We start from the raw sequence: 17,554 nt of genomic DNA on the forward strand, positions 1-17,554 counted from the left end.
AATTCTTTAAGCCTAATCCCGTGTGAATACCACAAATCTTGCAGAATGTTTTTCTTTGAAACAATTTACACGTTTTTTATAAGAACAAACTATATAAGAACATAAGGATTCGATGACAAAAATTTTAAAAACAAGTTAAAAAAACTTCAAGGCTTTACAGCCTATAAAATGGCCAATTTCTTAAGAAAATGAACAAAAATGCTCACAAAATGGTGAAAGTAAGAACATGCTAAGAATATTTTTTGGCCTAAAAGTCAAAAAGTTAAGAACATCTTTAGGCTTCAAAAATTTTGGATGCTGTTATTAAAAAAAACGTGCAGCCTCTCGCCTACCCCCAATTCCCATAGAAAGAATTATCCAACATTACCAGCCTGACAGTGTGAGTCAGAACTTACTCTATTAACCTCGTGTTCATAACCCAGCCTCGGTTTCAAGACAAACACCACGTCATTCAAAGCAAAGAAATCATGATTCAAATCTCCTTCACAGAGATAAGGTAATCGAGTGAAACGGACGACGTCGAAACCTGCCGGAACGAAAACGTCGTCGTGTAGAGATACGATTTGCTCTTCTATTGTTTTACCACAAATGGGGAGGTATTGGGACGGGTCACGAAATGAGACTCCTGCGAAGTAAAGAAGAAATATTCGTCAGTTTTAGGGGCCACTCACGTAGACTGGAGTCGTTTATAATGTGTGTAATACAGTAGTATAGGTGTTATATGATAATACGATAATTGTTACGGATAATATTAGTTTGTATAAATTTGTTCCCTCCATTACTTTTTGTTTTATTTCTACTATATCTGAATTAGTCGTGTAGCTTGCTAGACTACCACTCACGTTATCAATTTTTCCCACGCGTCATTCCTACGGGATAGGGCGGGTGGCTTAGATCGCGTAGAAAACCTACTAGAAATAACGATTTTCGATTCCCAAAAGAAGTAAAGACTTCCAAAACTTTAAAACATTCGTAAATTGTTTCTTTTTCAGTGGCCATTTTTCATTTAAAATTCAAGTAAACATCCTCACTTCAAATTTATCTCTTTTTCAGGGCATGCGAGTGGTCCTTTAACTCGACCAATCTTTTCCTCTACAAAGGATCTATAATTACGTTTTTGATATACCATGATAAAAATTTTCCAAAGTGATGTGAACACTTTGGAAAATTATTGTTCCCTTATTTCCTACCTTGTATTAAGGCCAGTCTTTATTTGCGCGCGCTTCCATCGCACTTTTTCGATCGATGCTTCCACGCTATTGGTCGGTTGAAAAATGAAGCAACTCCATCGGCGCGATCTGAGGTAACGGTTGCGAAAAAAGTTGAAATGTGTTTTTTCGAGCGCGCGCTACATTTTTGTGACGTAATTTTTTTCCAAGCAAAAAGGATTGAAGCCAAAAGGTGGGATCGCAGCGCGCGCAAGCGGAGACCGGCCTTTAGTCATCTAGCATGTTAGACAAATATTTATCAAAAAAGACTTTAACATACCTGTCTCATAACAGGGATTATAGGGCAACACAATCGCTAATATGACGAATCCATCGTCTGCAATGGATGTCCGTAATTCGTTGACCAGCTTCACCGGATGGTCGATGCGATCTAACAAATTGAGGGCGGTGATCAAGGAGTATTTTTTGGGCGTTTGCCATTGGTCTATCTCGAGAATCCTGGTGTGAAGATAAGGGGAAAAACATTTCGATAGTGGCTCCTAGTATTAGAGTTGCCGGGAGACCAGTTTTGCTGACCAGCTAAATGCCTCCCGGGGAGGGGGGAGGGCGTTTTACAAGCAATAAATGCGTAGAAGAATCATACGCAGAGGAAAAGGCAGATTGATGTTTATGTGAATAATTGTATTTTTTCAGTATTCAAACTAATTTTGACCTGTTTTTACATCTCCAAAATGACGTATTCGCTATCGGGGCCGTCCACATAGTACGTTCGCACTAAAATGTTGAAAATCGAGTACCCCCTCCCCCTGTACGCAAGCGTACGCAAACGGCTATAGCCCCTGGTAAGTACGTACTTTTCTTTCGCCCCCCCCCTCGGTTGAAGAAAATTTCGAATTCAAACCATTTTCCTTGATGTGTATAAGAAGCGTAAAGGTCGACAAAATAACAAACAAAGAAGGGCTATGATTATGAAAACATTTTCTCTGCGTAGGTACATTTTCCTTTGCCCCCCCCTATACACAAGCATATGCTTTTGAGATGACCCCCTCCCACTTAGTACTAAGTGGATGACCCCCTCTAAGAAAATATAAGGCAAAACAAGGCTTCCATTAATTCTGTTAAAATGACTTAAAAACGTTTTTAAACGCTCCCTCGAATAAACGCCCCTCCTAAAAGGAAAAAAGTGGGCGTTTATTCGAAGTAATACAGTAGTTAGGAAATCACCACTATTTTGACGTTGCAAAAAAACAAGATTTTCAAGACATCATCAAAGAATGGTTTCAATTTTTTTAATGTGACTGAAAAATGGGACTTTGGTATGGCCTAATAAGATTTTTATAGCTAGATTAGAGCTATTTTAGGTTTAAAAAGGTTTTGTTTTTAAACTAAGTTGATATCGTTTGCTTACTCATCAATTTTAATTTACAAGCTTTTGTATATTGAATAAAAACAGTTGTGGAGCAAGATTAGTCAGAAAGAGGAAAAGAAAAACAATTTTTTGTTTATTCGGTACAATATACCAATAGGGAGAATCCGTCCTGATATGAAACTAGACGATGCTATCGTCCGTATAATGTATTATTATGATATAACATAGTTTGTATATTATCTAAAACGTAATATGTTTCGCGGCGGATAGAGTCTGTGTTTACGGACGATATCAACTCGGCGTTTTTCTTGATTTTACTTTGCCCTGACCGACCATGGAGAAGGGTCGGTGATTTTTGCGAAAAAATCCCGTAGATTTATTGCCGAGCTTGGGAGAGAAAACCAAAACAAAAAAACATCGAAGGAAGGAAAGGCAGAAAGGGGAAGCAGTTGCAAGCACACGACATGAGTGAACTTTATCCATGGTTGTTTTCTTGGAGCACTAGGTTCTGGTTTGGTGAAGAAAAATATTCTTGGCTAGAGAGCTTAAAATCTTTGCTGTTGCTTTTTTGGCAATATTAGTTAGAAGGGATAGTTTTCCTCAAGACCACCCACAAACAATTTTTTTCAACATAAATGCCTGACACCTTGTCTATGGATAAGGTTTATATTTACTGAGTTTTGTAGTTTCTTTTATGGTAGAAGGAATCAGTGCTAGTTGAGACTGAAGAATGGGTTTGTGCTTGTTAAAAATCTTCAATTAAAGTTTCTTCTAAGAAAAAAGGCCTAAACTTTTTAAATAGATTTTACTAACTGTTTATTTAGTTATTATTGGGCTTGATTGTGTTTAATGTTTCGCTATTTTTTATATTTTTGATAGTCAATTTTTCAGCTTGACGCTTGAGTGACAGTTATCTGGCATATTTCGACCAAAGCATTCTACAAAATTCAACCAACACCTTTCACGATATCAGACCCAACATCCTCCACCGTGTCCACTTTCTGCAATATCTTAAACAAGACATTCCACGATAACTGATCAACACTTTCCATTATGACTGAAGGATACCCTCCACGATATCTGAATAACACTTTCCACAACATCTGAACGACACCTCTGACAGGATGATTTGAGAGCAGTACTCAAGCTGGATCTGAACAAAAAGTTTCTTTTTGACTATATTTTTAGCAAGCAGCTGGTTCATTCAAAAACAACTTTTCTAAGGCTCAGGTCTCAGGTATTGAAAGTTTGAAACAAAAATGTTTTTAGGACACATTTCTACGACATTGGAAAAAATTGTATCGAAAAGAATTTTTTTTGACTTCAAATTTTCACATTCTTCTGGAGAAATGCAAAATTATCTGCTACCCAATCAACACAGAATGCAAGATATAAAAATTTCCCCTGACTTTTTAGGGCAATTCAAGGTAAAACGCTGCAACCTTTTAATAATTTACGGTGAAATTTCAGCTAATCACCATGTAACTATTGAACGATTTTTCACCGCTAATTCATCTAAAACGTCAAGGTAATTTCCTTTTATTTTTTTCTGTGATATAGTCAGATATACCGGTAGTTTGCAAATTTCATCTAAAATTTTACAACTATTTATCCTGCGAAAACACAAATTTTGTTTGAATTTTGTAAAAAACTAAAAATTTATCATGATTCCTGAACCAATGATCAAAATTACTTTAAATTTGAAATTTAGGGTCACTGTGATGATTGAAATGTAATTGTGAAAAAAAATTCCCCCAAAAATCTGTGGTTCAAATTTTCAATTTTAGACCTGAGGCCGAGAAGGCGTATTTGACCGAACCGGATGCTTTGCAAAAAATAGTCAAAATAAAAACCACGTTTTAAATTTCTTTACTCTTAGGTGCCAAATAAACGGTCCCCCCCGCTTGTTAATTTTTCGAAAATTTTCCAACCCCCCCGGACCTTATTAGGACCCCCCCGTTTATTAATTTTAAAGAATATTTTCAGTTGGCTAAAAGAAGTCCCCTTATTTTGCTCCAAAAAGCCTGATTTTAGCCTATATTTACCTTATTTTGGGGTTTTCATAAGTACAATTTCCAACCCCCCCGGCAATTAGGTCCCCCCCGTTTATTGAAATTTCAAAAATTTTCCAACCCCCCCGTTTATTCCAACCCCCCCGTTTATTTGGCACCTAAGAGTACTCAAATTATCCTTTTAAATGATCCAAGTGGCAAGCCCATAAAATCCCACGTAATTTAAAAAAAAGATAACCAAAAATTTGATGAAATTTCACACAATATTGAATATAATGTCTTTATATAATGCCCATCTTGAATACAGTAGGACAAAATAGCAACTATTACTAACATATAGCAGTCAATAAGAAGATAACTAAATAAAATTCTTTTCTTAATGGCTATCTTGGCTATTTTGTCCACAATTCAAGTTGGTCAAAATTATTGGAAATGTTTATTATGTATATATACCTTTCTAAAAACAAAAAATTTAGCACGCTACTTGTATAATTTTTCACTATTTTGAAACTACCTAAATTATTTATTTTGAAACTTTTATATTTTTAATAACTATCAAAGTTATAATCAGTATATGACAAATGGCAAGGGAAAAAATCTATGAAATTCACGGTGAAAAGCTGCAATCTGACAACAATTCACGTTGAAATTTCACCTTTTCATCGTAAATTATTAATTGCAGCTTTTCACCGTGAATTCACTAAAAAGTCATGCAATATAATTTATATTGAATTTTTCCTGAGTTGGACTTGAAAGGTTTTAGAAGACAATAAGGTGGGACCAATTTGATTTGTTGTTTTACGGCCCGACCAAACCTAAAATTTAAAAAATCAAAATTAATGCTGATCATATACTCTCACAGGAAAAATCTTAAAAAGTATATACCTTAATTTTTGGGTGAACTCACATAATTCACTTTAAAAAGTTGCAATTGTGAAAATGAAATCTGGTAAATTCACCCAAAATATCATGGTGATTTAAAAAAAATTTGCTGTGTGTCACTAGTAGACTACTGCTTTATTCAAAATTTTAAAAAGCTTTCTGAAGTTTTCCAGAATTTTATGCTCAACTTTTCAATAAAACTGCAAAATTCACCAATAATCTTTAATTTCACAAGTTTGGTATAATTACTGATTTTTGCTTTTATAGACTGCAGATGTTTTCATGGGTATAAAATTATTTACAATACGTTTTAATAAATATGATTCATTCTTTTTTTGCAAACCAAACTGATGCTCTTTTTTTGTTTAGCTTATTGCGGCCTGTAAAAAAAACACAAATTATATTGGTCTCGCCTGGACAGTGTATGTAGACAAAAAATCAAAACCAACAATTATGCCTTTTAGAGAAATTAAAAAATTTCTGATAAAGAAAAATTATGCATAACACTTAGCTACACTAGTAAAAAAGCTGTGATTGAAAAATGCCACTCTAATAAAATTTTCCTAGAGCAATGAGACAAAACAAGCTCCATGCACTGGAGATAAACCTGGTGGATACAAGTTTGTATTATAAAAAGACGAGCCTTTCAAATTAAAAGAGAAAAAGCCTTACTGCTTACCTCTTCTCTCTTTTTATTCTTGAAAAAATATGATACTTTCTTTAATCTGAGTTCTGCTTGTTAAAAATAAATTCAAAACAAACCATTTACATGAAAGACCTTGTTGCAAAGAAGTTACAAACTAAAGTGCTAACTAATATAGGAGGCTAAGAGACTCAAATACTAAAGAATTGCATAAAACATTTCCACACATACAGATCAACTTTCTGTCGCCCTGTTTTGGAATCATTATTCCAGCCGGGTCAATCTGTATTAGCAGAGATTTGGGAAAAGAGGATAAGAATTGCGCTATTCAGCTATAGAAATATAGGCTAGGGAGCCTTTTGTTCTATTGAAATATCTGCGCCCGATCGATTGTTTTAGTTCTGAGCCAATCGGAGCGCTTGATTATTCTATGCGCACAAGACTAGAAGTACAAACAAAAAATGGCAGCCGTGGTTGATATCGAAAGTGAAATAAAAATATTTCTAATATCGGGGATTTTGGTATTTTTTATAAGCACTTTTACTTTTCATTTTGGACATGGCGGATACAGTGTAGGTCGAGCCAAAAAGTTTCAGTTTTAGCCAAAATACTTTCCTCAAGGAATGCTCGAACCAATGTCACAGATTATATTGTAGAAATAAAAATAATTACTAGTAAAGAATTTAAAATTCATTGCATTTAAACACAAAACGAAGCTGGTAAAACTAATATAGTTTTTCATTACTTCTCGGGCTAAAGTGTTTTGACAACCATATAAAAAGAGCTAGCTTGGTTGAATATTAAAACAATGAAGGAGAAGGGAAGGAAAGGAAAAAAAACAGGACTAAAACAATGACAATTCATGATATCAATGACAAAAAATCAAAAATATCATGAATTTTTTTGAAAGAACTTTTTGAAGTTTACACAACAAAGCGAAAAATAATAGTAATAAATACAAAAAAGTAGCACACATTAAAAACAAAAATTATACAAAAATCTTTATTTGGTCGCGTTGTAATAACAAAAAATAATAATAAACTGGTTAAATTTCTGGACTAATTTGATTCTTGTTATGTCAATTTTATTTGTCTTATTGCTTCCAAAAAGTTACTGCAAGAAAATTAATTACAATAAAAAAACTTTTTCCTCACTAAAAGCACTTTGGAAAATAAACATATATATTGTGGAACACTCTTGGATTTAGGGGGGCTCACTAATTCCAATAGAGGTGTGACTCAAAGATAAAAAGCAATTTACCCTTTCAAATTAAATTTTATAGAAAAAGAGCATAAATATAACCAGACTGAAGATGAATAACTATATAATGTGATGCATGAAAATAGTTCAGTGTCCAAACTGGAATTTCTATTAAAGTTTTTTGATATCTCTATGGTTGGTTCATATCTTGTAATTGTAGTCTACCCGCATTCAGGTGTCTTGTTTGGGACTATTTGCGTAATCAAGCAGGAAATCCTGGTAAAACAGGGGTAAAAAGCCCCCAATCCAACTGCAAACAAACCATGACATCAGCAACGTCATCAGAAAAAAAACTGATTTGTACATAATCAACATAATGCAGCATGTTTTGGCATTGAAATTCAGTTGCAATTAAAAAATAAATTTCATACTACATACATTATATACACATAAGAATTCATTTTCATTGGCAATTACAGCCATTACATATCAAAATCAAATCAAGATGTACTTTCCAGAGAGGAATATGATATCAATTGACATCAGTTTACAGGGAAAAATTTGAATCCAAAAACATCCAAGAAACAAATTGTTAGGTACACATAATGCACATAATCAATTTTGATAGAATTATTCCATTGTTGTTTCCTTTGACTTAGAGTTAAATACGGTTTTCACTCGTCCATCTTATTAGCAGAATTTGTTGGTGTTTACAAAGATATTGAGCCTTGTACGTGACAAATTCACACAAATTTTAAGCCAATTCTCATTGTATACCAACCACGTGTACAAAATAATTCATGGATCTAGGTTATTGGGCAGTATGATGGTAACTAACCTGAAAGTATATAATAATGAAAATGGGAATTAGGATCTTTGCAGCAAGTTATCATGAACAAATACAGAACACAAACAACAAATCTTAATTCCACCGACCACTGACAATAACCGGTGAAATAAACCTTATATAACTGGACAATCTATTAACCGGTCAGAGCCCCGGTCGCCTCTACTAACCGGTCAGAGCCAATCTACTAACGTCAGAGCCAAATCTATTAACGGTCAGAGTCTAGAGGCCAATCTATTAATCGGTCAGAGTCGAAATCTTAACCGGTCAGAGCAATCTACTAACCGGTCAGAGCCAATCTACTAACCGGTCAGAGCCAAAGCCAATCTATTAACCGGTCAGAGCCAATCTACTAACCGGTCAGAGCCAATCTACTAACCGGTCAGAGCCAATCTACTAACCGGTCAGAGTCATAGTTTTATAAATTACATACTGTAAGTAAAAATATTAGAACTTTAATTGCAATTTTCTGTTACATACAAAAACTTGAAATTTTAACCCCAAAAAAATGTTTTTCCTCAGTAGAAGCTAAAAAGGCATCAAGGATAATTTAGCATACTTACCAAATCTAAAATCCATTGTCCATTGCCATCAAGCAAGTTTTGCTAGGATAACATTATTTTTTCATCTAAAACTAGGAAAAAAAACAACATTTTTAGTCGATTTTGCCCATCTGCCCATCTTCAATCAAAATGCTAAGAACGTTTGAAGATTTGCCATGTAAAACTAAGCTATAGGTTGTCATTTATTCAACCTTACTGCTACCCATAAAAATTATGTTTGTAACACAAAAAAAATTAATTTTATTCAACTTAACAAACAAAAAATACACTTTTTAATATAATTTTTCAGCTATCTTTGAAGGATGTGCCAAAAAGATCTAGGAGGTGCCAATAAAAACCAAAGCTAGGCTAGTCACCTACAACCTTTTGCCAACCCAAACCACTTTATTTTGACTCTGAAAGACTTTCCAGTAAGGCAAACTAGCTAAAAATAAAAAGGTCCCATTTCACATCCAATTTTAGCATGCCTGCTTCCGCCATCTTTTTCTCAAAAAATAAAGCATGCCACAGCTGAATTTCTTGTCAGTGGAAACCCCAAAAGATAGTTGTTTACTTTTCAGTTGTTTAAATTAGTAGGAAACCCCTCCAAAGAAGCAAATTAAGGAAGTTTTGCTTGAACTCTTATAATACTGCACATAACGCCATTTTTTTCACTGCAACTTCTTGGCCAAGTTGTTCCCTAGCCTAGCGACTTCAAAGGGTGCCGAATTCAATGGTCAACAATGAGAAAACAGCGAGCGGCAGCGGCGATTCTTATCCTCTTTTCCCAAATCTCTGGTATTAGCAGCAAGAACTGCCGCGGGATTTACCAGTCAGACCCGACTGTTTGTTTACATTTGTTCGAGCCGGGTCGGCCGATCACACCGCTAACCAAAATCCAAAATTTTCGGTTTTTGCCGAGTTGATATAGTCTAAGACAACAGCTACCCCCGAAAAAAATTCCCGTCTTCACGTTTGTTCCTCTTAGATGAAACTCGTCTTAGACTATAGCATAGTCTAATATGAAACATGTGTCTGATATGAAACGGGATCACTCATGTAAAAATAAAACTTTTAAAAGTAATTTTAATTGCGTCTTACTGAAAGCCTTTTTCTTTGAGCCTCCATTGCATTGTGGGAGACTGTTCGGTCGCGTACGCTTGGTCGAAATATTTGCTCAACTTTCCCGTGGTTTTCCCATCACCGGCGCCGAGATCTAGATACGAGTTTCCATGGTAACTTGAGCGATTGACGTTGAGTAGCTCCAAGAATTGGTTCTCCGAGAAGACAAACATGGAACCACGGTTTAATAACCTGAAAGAGATTCCGAGCACATTAAGTCTCACTATTAAGTCCATAAGCTGAGGGTTAAAATGAGCTCAACCAACTTACTTACAGTATTATACAAGAAGTTTCCAAATGTTTAGTCTGGCGCAAATGCATCCAACATTTCATGGAACAACAATGTTGGATCCAATGTTGGATGCATTTGCGCCAGCCTTTACACGTACAATAAAAGTTTCTCTTTCACCAAGGTCAAAATTACTTTATAAAGGAGGGGCTTTACGAGTCGAATTTTGAGAGTCAGAAAATCGGAAATTTCATGTTTCCATCAGATTCAGCGGGAAAGGGTGAAATAAAAGATATGTGTTTACATTTTGATTTGATTATAATTATATCATATTCTTTGAACATAAAATGTCTAATTTATAAGGATTCTTAACAAATTAATTTAATGGGATGGCTCGGTGAGGTATTTGCCATCGTACAAGCAAGCATTTTCTTTTTGATTGAATTTCAAATTTCCTGGGCAAGCAACGCATCCGACAGTAACTCCCTTCCAGCAAGCAACATATTGTCGTGGTTGATCTGGATCTTCAATATTTCCACTGAATTCTGGTCCATAATGGGGGCATTTGTCTGGGCAAGCGAAAGTCGTGGCTGGGTGCCATTTTTGTGTAGTCAGACAGTCATCATATTTGCTGTACAAACATTGGTTGCAAGTTTGACTGAATTCCAGGGAAAGAGGAAAGCAAGCTTGACAGAAAGCTAATCCACCGACACATTGGACAAAATAGTTCTTGTAGTACGGTACGGCGAAATTACCATCATATCTTCCGTTACATAATGAGTTAGGACATGGAATAGCTGGTGGTGTTGTTCCAGTAATGGGTGGGTTGGTGATGGCCGAAGCAACTGTAAAAATAAGCAACAGATATTAATCTACAAGTCTATTTTAGAATATTTTACCTACACGTAGAAGTATATATAACAGTGGCCGAAGCAAGGTTTTTGGGTCTAAGACGTAAAATAGATTTCACAAAGCAAATTAGAAGCACATATTCTTGAATTTTTGGTGGATTATGCAGAATTTTGAGACGGAAGCCTCTTTATATACTTATACACTGAGACGGAAATCCGTCCGAGGCGTTTATAACTGCTATGAGACCAGTATGTGGCTCCTTTTATACAAGGAAGAGAATTAGATACCGATGCAAGGGGGGGGGGGAAAGGATTAGAAGGATAGAATAGACAGAACACGTGCTTGGTCCAAGTTGATTCCAAAAAGTTTCACCTTTTTTGAAATGTGCGGATACCCCCCCCCCTGGAAAATGACAAAATTTGGAAAAAAAACTCTTGGAAAATTTCTTTTCATACCTTGAAGTGAGGGTGGACGAACTAAAATCAGTTGACTCCCTGGAAATTTTAAAATAAATTTTTACCCCTTAAAAAAATTAAAAAACACTCCCTGGAAATTTTTCTCAGATTACTGTATCCTCTGAAAATGTTCGTCCACCCACCTGTATGGATATAAAATGGAATGGCCCAATAGCAGTTGTACCCTGACAAGTAAGTTTATTAATTTCATGAAAAACGAGATTCAAAGAAATGCGATAGTGTAAAATCAAAAAACTTACCGGCGAAAAGTGTAAAAGCAATGATGGTCTTCATTTTAGTTTGTGGTTTGAATTCTTCTACGTGTGTTGTATTTTGTGTTTCTCGTTGAAGTTAAAGTTCAAGATGATTGTTCACCGAAAAAAAACACTTTTTTATACCATATGGCGCGGATATCGTATTTCGCAAGACACTAATAAAAATATTCTTGACGAAAACATTTAGTTTTTCTTAACTATTTGTAAATTGAAAATCAGGACGGGGACATCAAACAATTCGGATGAGAGACATATGAGAGGCATTTGTAATTTGTAATTTGTAATTTTTGATTATACTATAGTAATTACTTTGTTTGTGACATTCATAATTATTTCGTTTATATTAACTTTTTTATTGCTATTTCTAACTATTTCCTGATTGCCAACGAACACCTAGTAACAACCAGCCTTTTAATTTTAGACACAAAATTCGTTACCTTAAGGGAAGAAATTTTGGTGAAAAGGAATTTTGGCGAATTTGGCGAATTGCCTAAAAATTTCGCCAATTTCGCCAAAAATTCTTTCTGCGAATGGGCTCATTCGCCAAAATTTCTTCTCTTAATGTAGCTTAATGTCGAGAAAGCTTTTTCTTCGTTCATTTCAAAAGTCAATGAGGAAAAACTTAACTTATTATAATACGGGCCAATTCTTATGATCTGTAACATCTTTTTGTGGGACGCAACCACATTTGATTGGTTCGAAAGTAGATAGGATTTTGAGACTTTTTTGGGAGGGGCCTTGGGAATGAGGCTAGTAAAATTGTTTAAGAAGGGCCTCGGGAAAAACTGACGTCGTAGGCAAAACTCCTATCCCTCTCAAAATGAGATAAAAATAGACTAATTAAACGAAAATGATTGATACCATCGGCTAGAGCGTGAAATTGTGAGTAAAAAAGTATACTACCACAAGTCTTATACTCAAACACATAAAAACACATAAAAAGGATATGGCTATTTAGAGTTCGAAATTACATCCTGTGAAATCTGTTACGTTTTGGACAAAATTTGACGTCAATCGTACTTTAACTGACAGAATTTTAAACTTCAAAAGCCTATTTCTTTATATGTTTGAGTACAAGACTTGTTGTAACATTCTTTTTTGCTCAGAACTTGATGCTTTATTCGAAAGTGTCAACCATTTTTGTTTAATTCAGCTTTCAATTTTTTGCACAATAAGAAAAATACAAATTAGAAAATCAGAAAAAAATACCAAGCCAATCGCGAGAAATGCTCATTTTCCCTTAAAATAACAGAAGTGAATTTCCCCAAATAAGAAAGTCTGATTTTTACGGCTAAACCGAATTTACCGGAGAAAACGGCTTCAGCAACTTTTAAGAGAACCTTATCCTCTATATCTTTGCCAATAATCAGAAAAAACTTATTAAGCCATTTCACACAAAGTACAAAAAGCCTCATTTTTAGGCACTTTTTGGCCTATTTTTTTTTCTCTTGAAAATCAGGCTCTATCACATTTACTCATGGATAAATTTTCCTGAGGCTAGCCACCCTGTTGCTCATCCCTAACATGCACCCAGGCGGCTGTTCACCCTCCCGGTGGCGCACCCGTGTGTTGGGTCTTCCTGGAGGAATGGCGATCATAACAGTTAGCCTAACTCGCAAGGTCTGTTCACTCGTATATACCATATATATGTCACTCTATAAATAACCTTGAATTTCGGAAAACCAACAGCCGTCGTGGCCTAGTTGTATAGATTCCGATTACGAAACATGTAGGTTCGAATCGGGGTAAAACATTGAAAAGTTTCTAAAAATTCTCTAAGTCTCGGTGCATCATGAAGATTTAGCCGTAAGTTCACATTTTGGGTATTGCCATTTTGCATCGTTGTGCCAAAAATCTGAAAAAAACTAATGAGCCAATCTAGAGAAAAGCTGGTAACAGACGAACGAACGGACACGGGTTAAATTAAAGACCCTACGGGGTAGGTCCAAAAAACTATTCTTACCCATTCACTGTAGTCATCGACATGAACCACCCTAAGACAACTCTGAAGACATTGTGGAAGATTTGAGTGAATATCCAATCAGATTTCTCATAACAATTCTCCAAGAATTCTTCCGTTTCTTCGTCCAATGAATTTTGAAGAAACTTGCTTTGTAAATGGGCTGGAAATTGCTCACTGTTTAAATAATACCACTAAAAGAATAGAAAATCAAGTTGATCCATGATATTGCCTCTGTTTGTGTATTTTATAGACCAGTAGCGTGTTGGTATGATCTATACTTGGGAAACAATTGAACGAACGAATAAGGATTTTATTTCCACCTTACTTAAGTCTATTTGCTTGAAGTGTGCGCTAATCTTTGTTTTCCTTGCCATTTTCAAACGAATCCTCGCATATACTGTTGAAAAGATAATTCAGAGCACCATGATAGTCGAGAAAGAAAATTCAGAATTTTTAGGAACGGTATAAATATATGTTTGGATTCAAGCATTTAAGCAAAACTAAAATTAGCTAATAGAAGCTTGTCCGAAGTTCTTTTAATTAATGATATTCATGACGTAATGTTTTCTACGCAAAGACCCACGGTTTTTGCCAGTAGTGGCAAATTTTATACAACTTTTGTCACGTTTATATTTGCCACTACTAGCTAAAACCGGGGTATTTCCGTAGAAAACATTATGTCATGAATATCATGTATAAATTGAAAAATGACACTAAAAATTTCTATGGTACATAAATAATACCTTTTCTGTATCAATCGGTTTCTGTCGCTCAGCAAGTCTGTATAGATAATTCTTCACCAGGGGGTTCCGCGAGTACTGTCCAAGCATGATCTGATGGTTCTGAAAATTATTTTCTTTGTAGTTTTTTTTTCTTTTTTAATGTTTTAAGGTCTAGAAAGATGAAAATATACAGTACAAAATTTTCAAGAACTAATCTTAAAACTAAATTTCTTGGATTTTTCGCTTCTTTCACAGGATGGCTGGCTGAATATTGTAAAGGGTTTAAAAAATAACTTGTGTCAAGTTAGCAAACCAGTTAACTTTCTCAAACTCATTTTCAACTACCCTGACTTCTATTTTTATCCTCTAGAGAGTGGCAGTAGAATCTTAGGCTGAGAATTGAAATCTTCCCGGTATTCGATTTAAATGTGTACTCTTTTTTGCTACAATGTGAAAACCATGCAAGGCAAAATAGACCGACTCCCTTAAGACTGGTTTTTACATGATAGCGAAAGAGGGCGCACACTTAAAGCGAATGGAGTCAAGTTGTGAATTAAAAACTTGGAATGCAACCAAATAAATTAACAAAATCACACGAAGGCAAGATAAGAGTGACTTTAGCCTTAAGAACTAGTCCTTATGGAATAAGTTTTTTGTATGCTTCTAGCTTTATTTAAAACAGCAATTAGCTATTGGTACCTTTCTGTAGGATACTCCAAAACTATATATGATTGAACTTGGAGAAATTGAAAAAGATGGTGAATTTTGTTCTTAGGTGTGATTTATTTGAAATAGACGTTGGCTGAACAATAACTATGACTATATACACCGCTTCATTAAAAAAAAATTAAAACTAACATCCACCAGTACATACAAAATAAATTCTTTTTTTATAAACATATCCAGGCTCAAATCTTGAAAAAAACTCAAGCATAGCCCAGGCATAGGCTGAGTCTCAGTTGTTACAATATCTCAAAAATTAAATTCCAAAATTTACCAGAAATGAAATAGAGAGACCATAAATTACAAAATAGCATCGAAGCTCAAGCCTAAAGAATATTTCCTTTTCTGCTGAGACAGCAGAATTTCAAACCAAAATATATCAAGATCTAGCCATGGAAACCCTACAAACTATAATTCTAATCGATAGTACTCTTCGAGACACATCTGCTAAAAGTAATGATTTCGTCGTCAAAATTCTTTCTTAAAAATGACGTACCGTACTTTTCTGGGGGACCATGAGACAAATGACCCCTCAGTTTTTGTCAGTAACAAACCTAAAAAATTGACTTTCCATGGGTCTCTAGGCCAAAAAGAATTACATCCAAGTCTTCAGTGAAGTTCCAAAGGGATCATACAATGAGAAAATAAATTTCGCAAAAAGTCTTATCAGAGATGGCGGATATAGATAAATCCAGGGTTTCGTTAAAGGTTATTGTACAACCCTAAAACCTCAAATTTAGAATTCTCAAAAACCTCTAAATGCCTTGAATACTATTTTTAGATAACCTAAACCCCTCGAAAAAGCCCAATAAATATGTTAAATTATATCACAGAAAATAAACTCCCAATCAAAATAAATAAATCTAAGACTGTAAAAAAACTACATCTCTTACATCAATATTTCGGTCTCCAAGACAACAAAGTTTCTTGATTGATGTTATATGCAGATATGCATATGGATCCAAAGTGATGACTGAAGCCCCAGCTATCCCCAAAGTGGTAAAAAACGCATTTCAAGTAGCAAATTTTTCAAGTAATTCTCTATAAACATGATTCACGTCCAATTTGCAGTCAACGCATGGAAATTCTTTCGTTAAGAAGGGTTTGTACCAAAAGTTCACCGCTAAGTTTCTTTGCTCAACTGCGTTTGGATAAGACTGAACTTCATGCCACCAAAAGGCTGGTAAAAATAAAACATCACCCTCATTGAGATGACACTCCATTGGTTTGGCTCTTGTGAAATTTGAAAAGCGGTCAAAATCGGGCTTCAAAATATCAATCGGAGACATAACCATTGACGTACTATCAAGCAATTCGTGATTCCGAAATTTCCCCGATTTTGGATTATATCCCAGCATGGCTTCCTGTATATGAGCTTCATATAAGTCGTAATTCCGATGCGGCTCGAAAATAGTTAACCGTTTATTTCCACGGAGTTGACATAAGAAATTATCGAAAGGGTCGAAGTGGAGTTTACCAAGTGTCCGGCCGTTACTGATCCAAATGTTCAAATGCGATAATTTCAAAAGGTCTGGAGCGAATGGCATTTGGTCTAGATCGTATTCGAGTTCAGGGAAATACTCACGAATAGATGAATATTCTAGATAAGCAGACATGTTGTTAGGGTTATTTTTCCCTTCGACCAAGTCCATAAATTCACCAAATTTCATACTACCAACAGCAGGGCGTACGACGACTAAATCGGGGTACGGCAATTGTTCCTTCACGTTCTTCGGAATGGAAAACGTGTCATAATTATCGAATTTCTGTGCTAAATCGCATCCCTCGAACTCACCATTTGGTGTTAATTTTACATGAACCTTCTTGTCTTGGTATTTTTCACGTAAAAAATCGTTGCTCCATTTCGATAAAGCGTCCCAATGATCAATTGCGCCTTCAATGATGACTGGTTTCGAGCGAAATAAAAAATTACGAGCAAACTCTGCACTGTTACGCGGTACCTGAATCCTTTCACATTTCACTATCTTTCGATTTGGATCCGGACCTGGCACGTGATACAAATCCTTTAAGATACTTTTCCGCTCCATCCCCGCTCGATTCAACACGTCTGCAAGAGTGACAAAATAAAAACATTGCTCGTTCAAAAACTGTACTAGCTCATCAACCGATTTATAAAGCACCGATTCAGCTTTTACCGCTTTACGGAAATCAGCCTGGATCAAACATTTCCGGTCAATTTTTCTCTGCTTGAAAAACGCGATTGACGCATCTCTATTTGAATATTTCTGCTCTTTCCATGGCATCCCACCATCCGTAAATTCTTTACGGTACATACCGACTACAAGTTCAGTCTCATTTCGGTACAACCAAGATATGCTTTCCAACAAAGTGCGGACTGATTCATCCGTGCCAAGTAGGAAATGATATCGTGTAATTTTCGCACAGACTTCTTGTAAAGTGTATTCCTTTAACTCAGTCGATACCACGCCCATTAAATGGTGACCGCAAAGTAGTAAAAACATGGGCAATATCATTTTCTTTTATTTTTTTTACTAGAAAATATAAAAAGTTGACGGAAAAAAGTAATG

At 35.3% G+C, this 17,554-nt stretch overlaps 3 protein-coding genes across 3 annotated transcripts; all 3 read right to left on the reverse strand.

Annotated features, from left to right (window-relative positions):
• Window positions 1–329: 329 nt before the first annotated feature.
• Window positions 330–14,455, reverse strand: LOC136821693 (protein-L-histidine N-pros-methyltransferase-like). Its single transcript, XM_067077901.1, has 5 exons — window positions 14,304–14,455; window positions 13,561–13,751; window positions 9,766–9,978; window positions 1,489–1,667; window positions 330–625 (listed from the first exon to the last, which is right to left on the reverse strand). The coding sequence occupies exons 1-5, from the start codon at window positions 14,388–14,390 to the stop codon at window positions 354–356; spliced, it is 942 nt and encodes a 313-aa protein (XP_066934002.1). The 5' UTR covers window positions 14,391–14,455; the 3' UTR covers window positions 330–353.
• LOC136821692 (uncharacterized) lies at window positions 10,343–11,741 on the reverse strand. Its single transcript, XM_067077900.1, has 2 exons — window positions 11,583–11,741; window positions 10,343–10,860 (listed from the first exon to the last, which is right to left on the reverse strand). Exons 1-2 carry the CDS (start codon window positions 11,614–11,616, stop codon window positions 10,397–10,399), a joined length of 498 nt encoding a protein of 165 aa, XP_066934001.1. The 5' UTR covers window positions 11,617–11,741; the 3' UTR covers window positions 10,343–10,396.
• A 1,525-nt stretch (window positions 14,456–15,980) lies between the features above and the next one.
• On the reverse strand, window positions 15,981–17,500 carry LOC136821703 (bifunctional peptidase and (3S)-lysyl hydroxylase JMJD7-like). Its single transcript, XM_067077909.1, has one exon. It carries the CDS (start codon window positions 17,498–17,500, stop codon window positions 16,019–16,021), a length of 1,482 nt encoding a protein of 493 aa, XP_066934010.1. The 3' UTR covers window positions 15,981–16,018.
• Between the last annotated feature and the right edge of the window lie 54 nt (window positions 17,501–17,554).

The sequence above is a fragment of the Clytia hemisphaerica genome, unplaced genomic scaffold, assembly GCF_902728285.1.
Source record: "Clytia hemisphaerica strain Z4C2 unplaced genomic scaffold, Clytia hemisphaerica genome assembly, whole genome shotgun sequence".
Lineage (NCBI taxonomy): Eukaryota > Metazoa > Cnidaria > Hydrozoa > Leptothecata > Clytiidae > Clytia > Clytia hemisphaerica.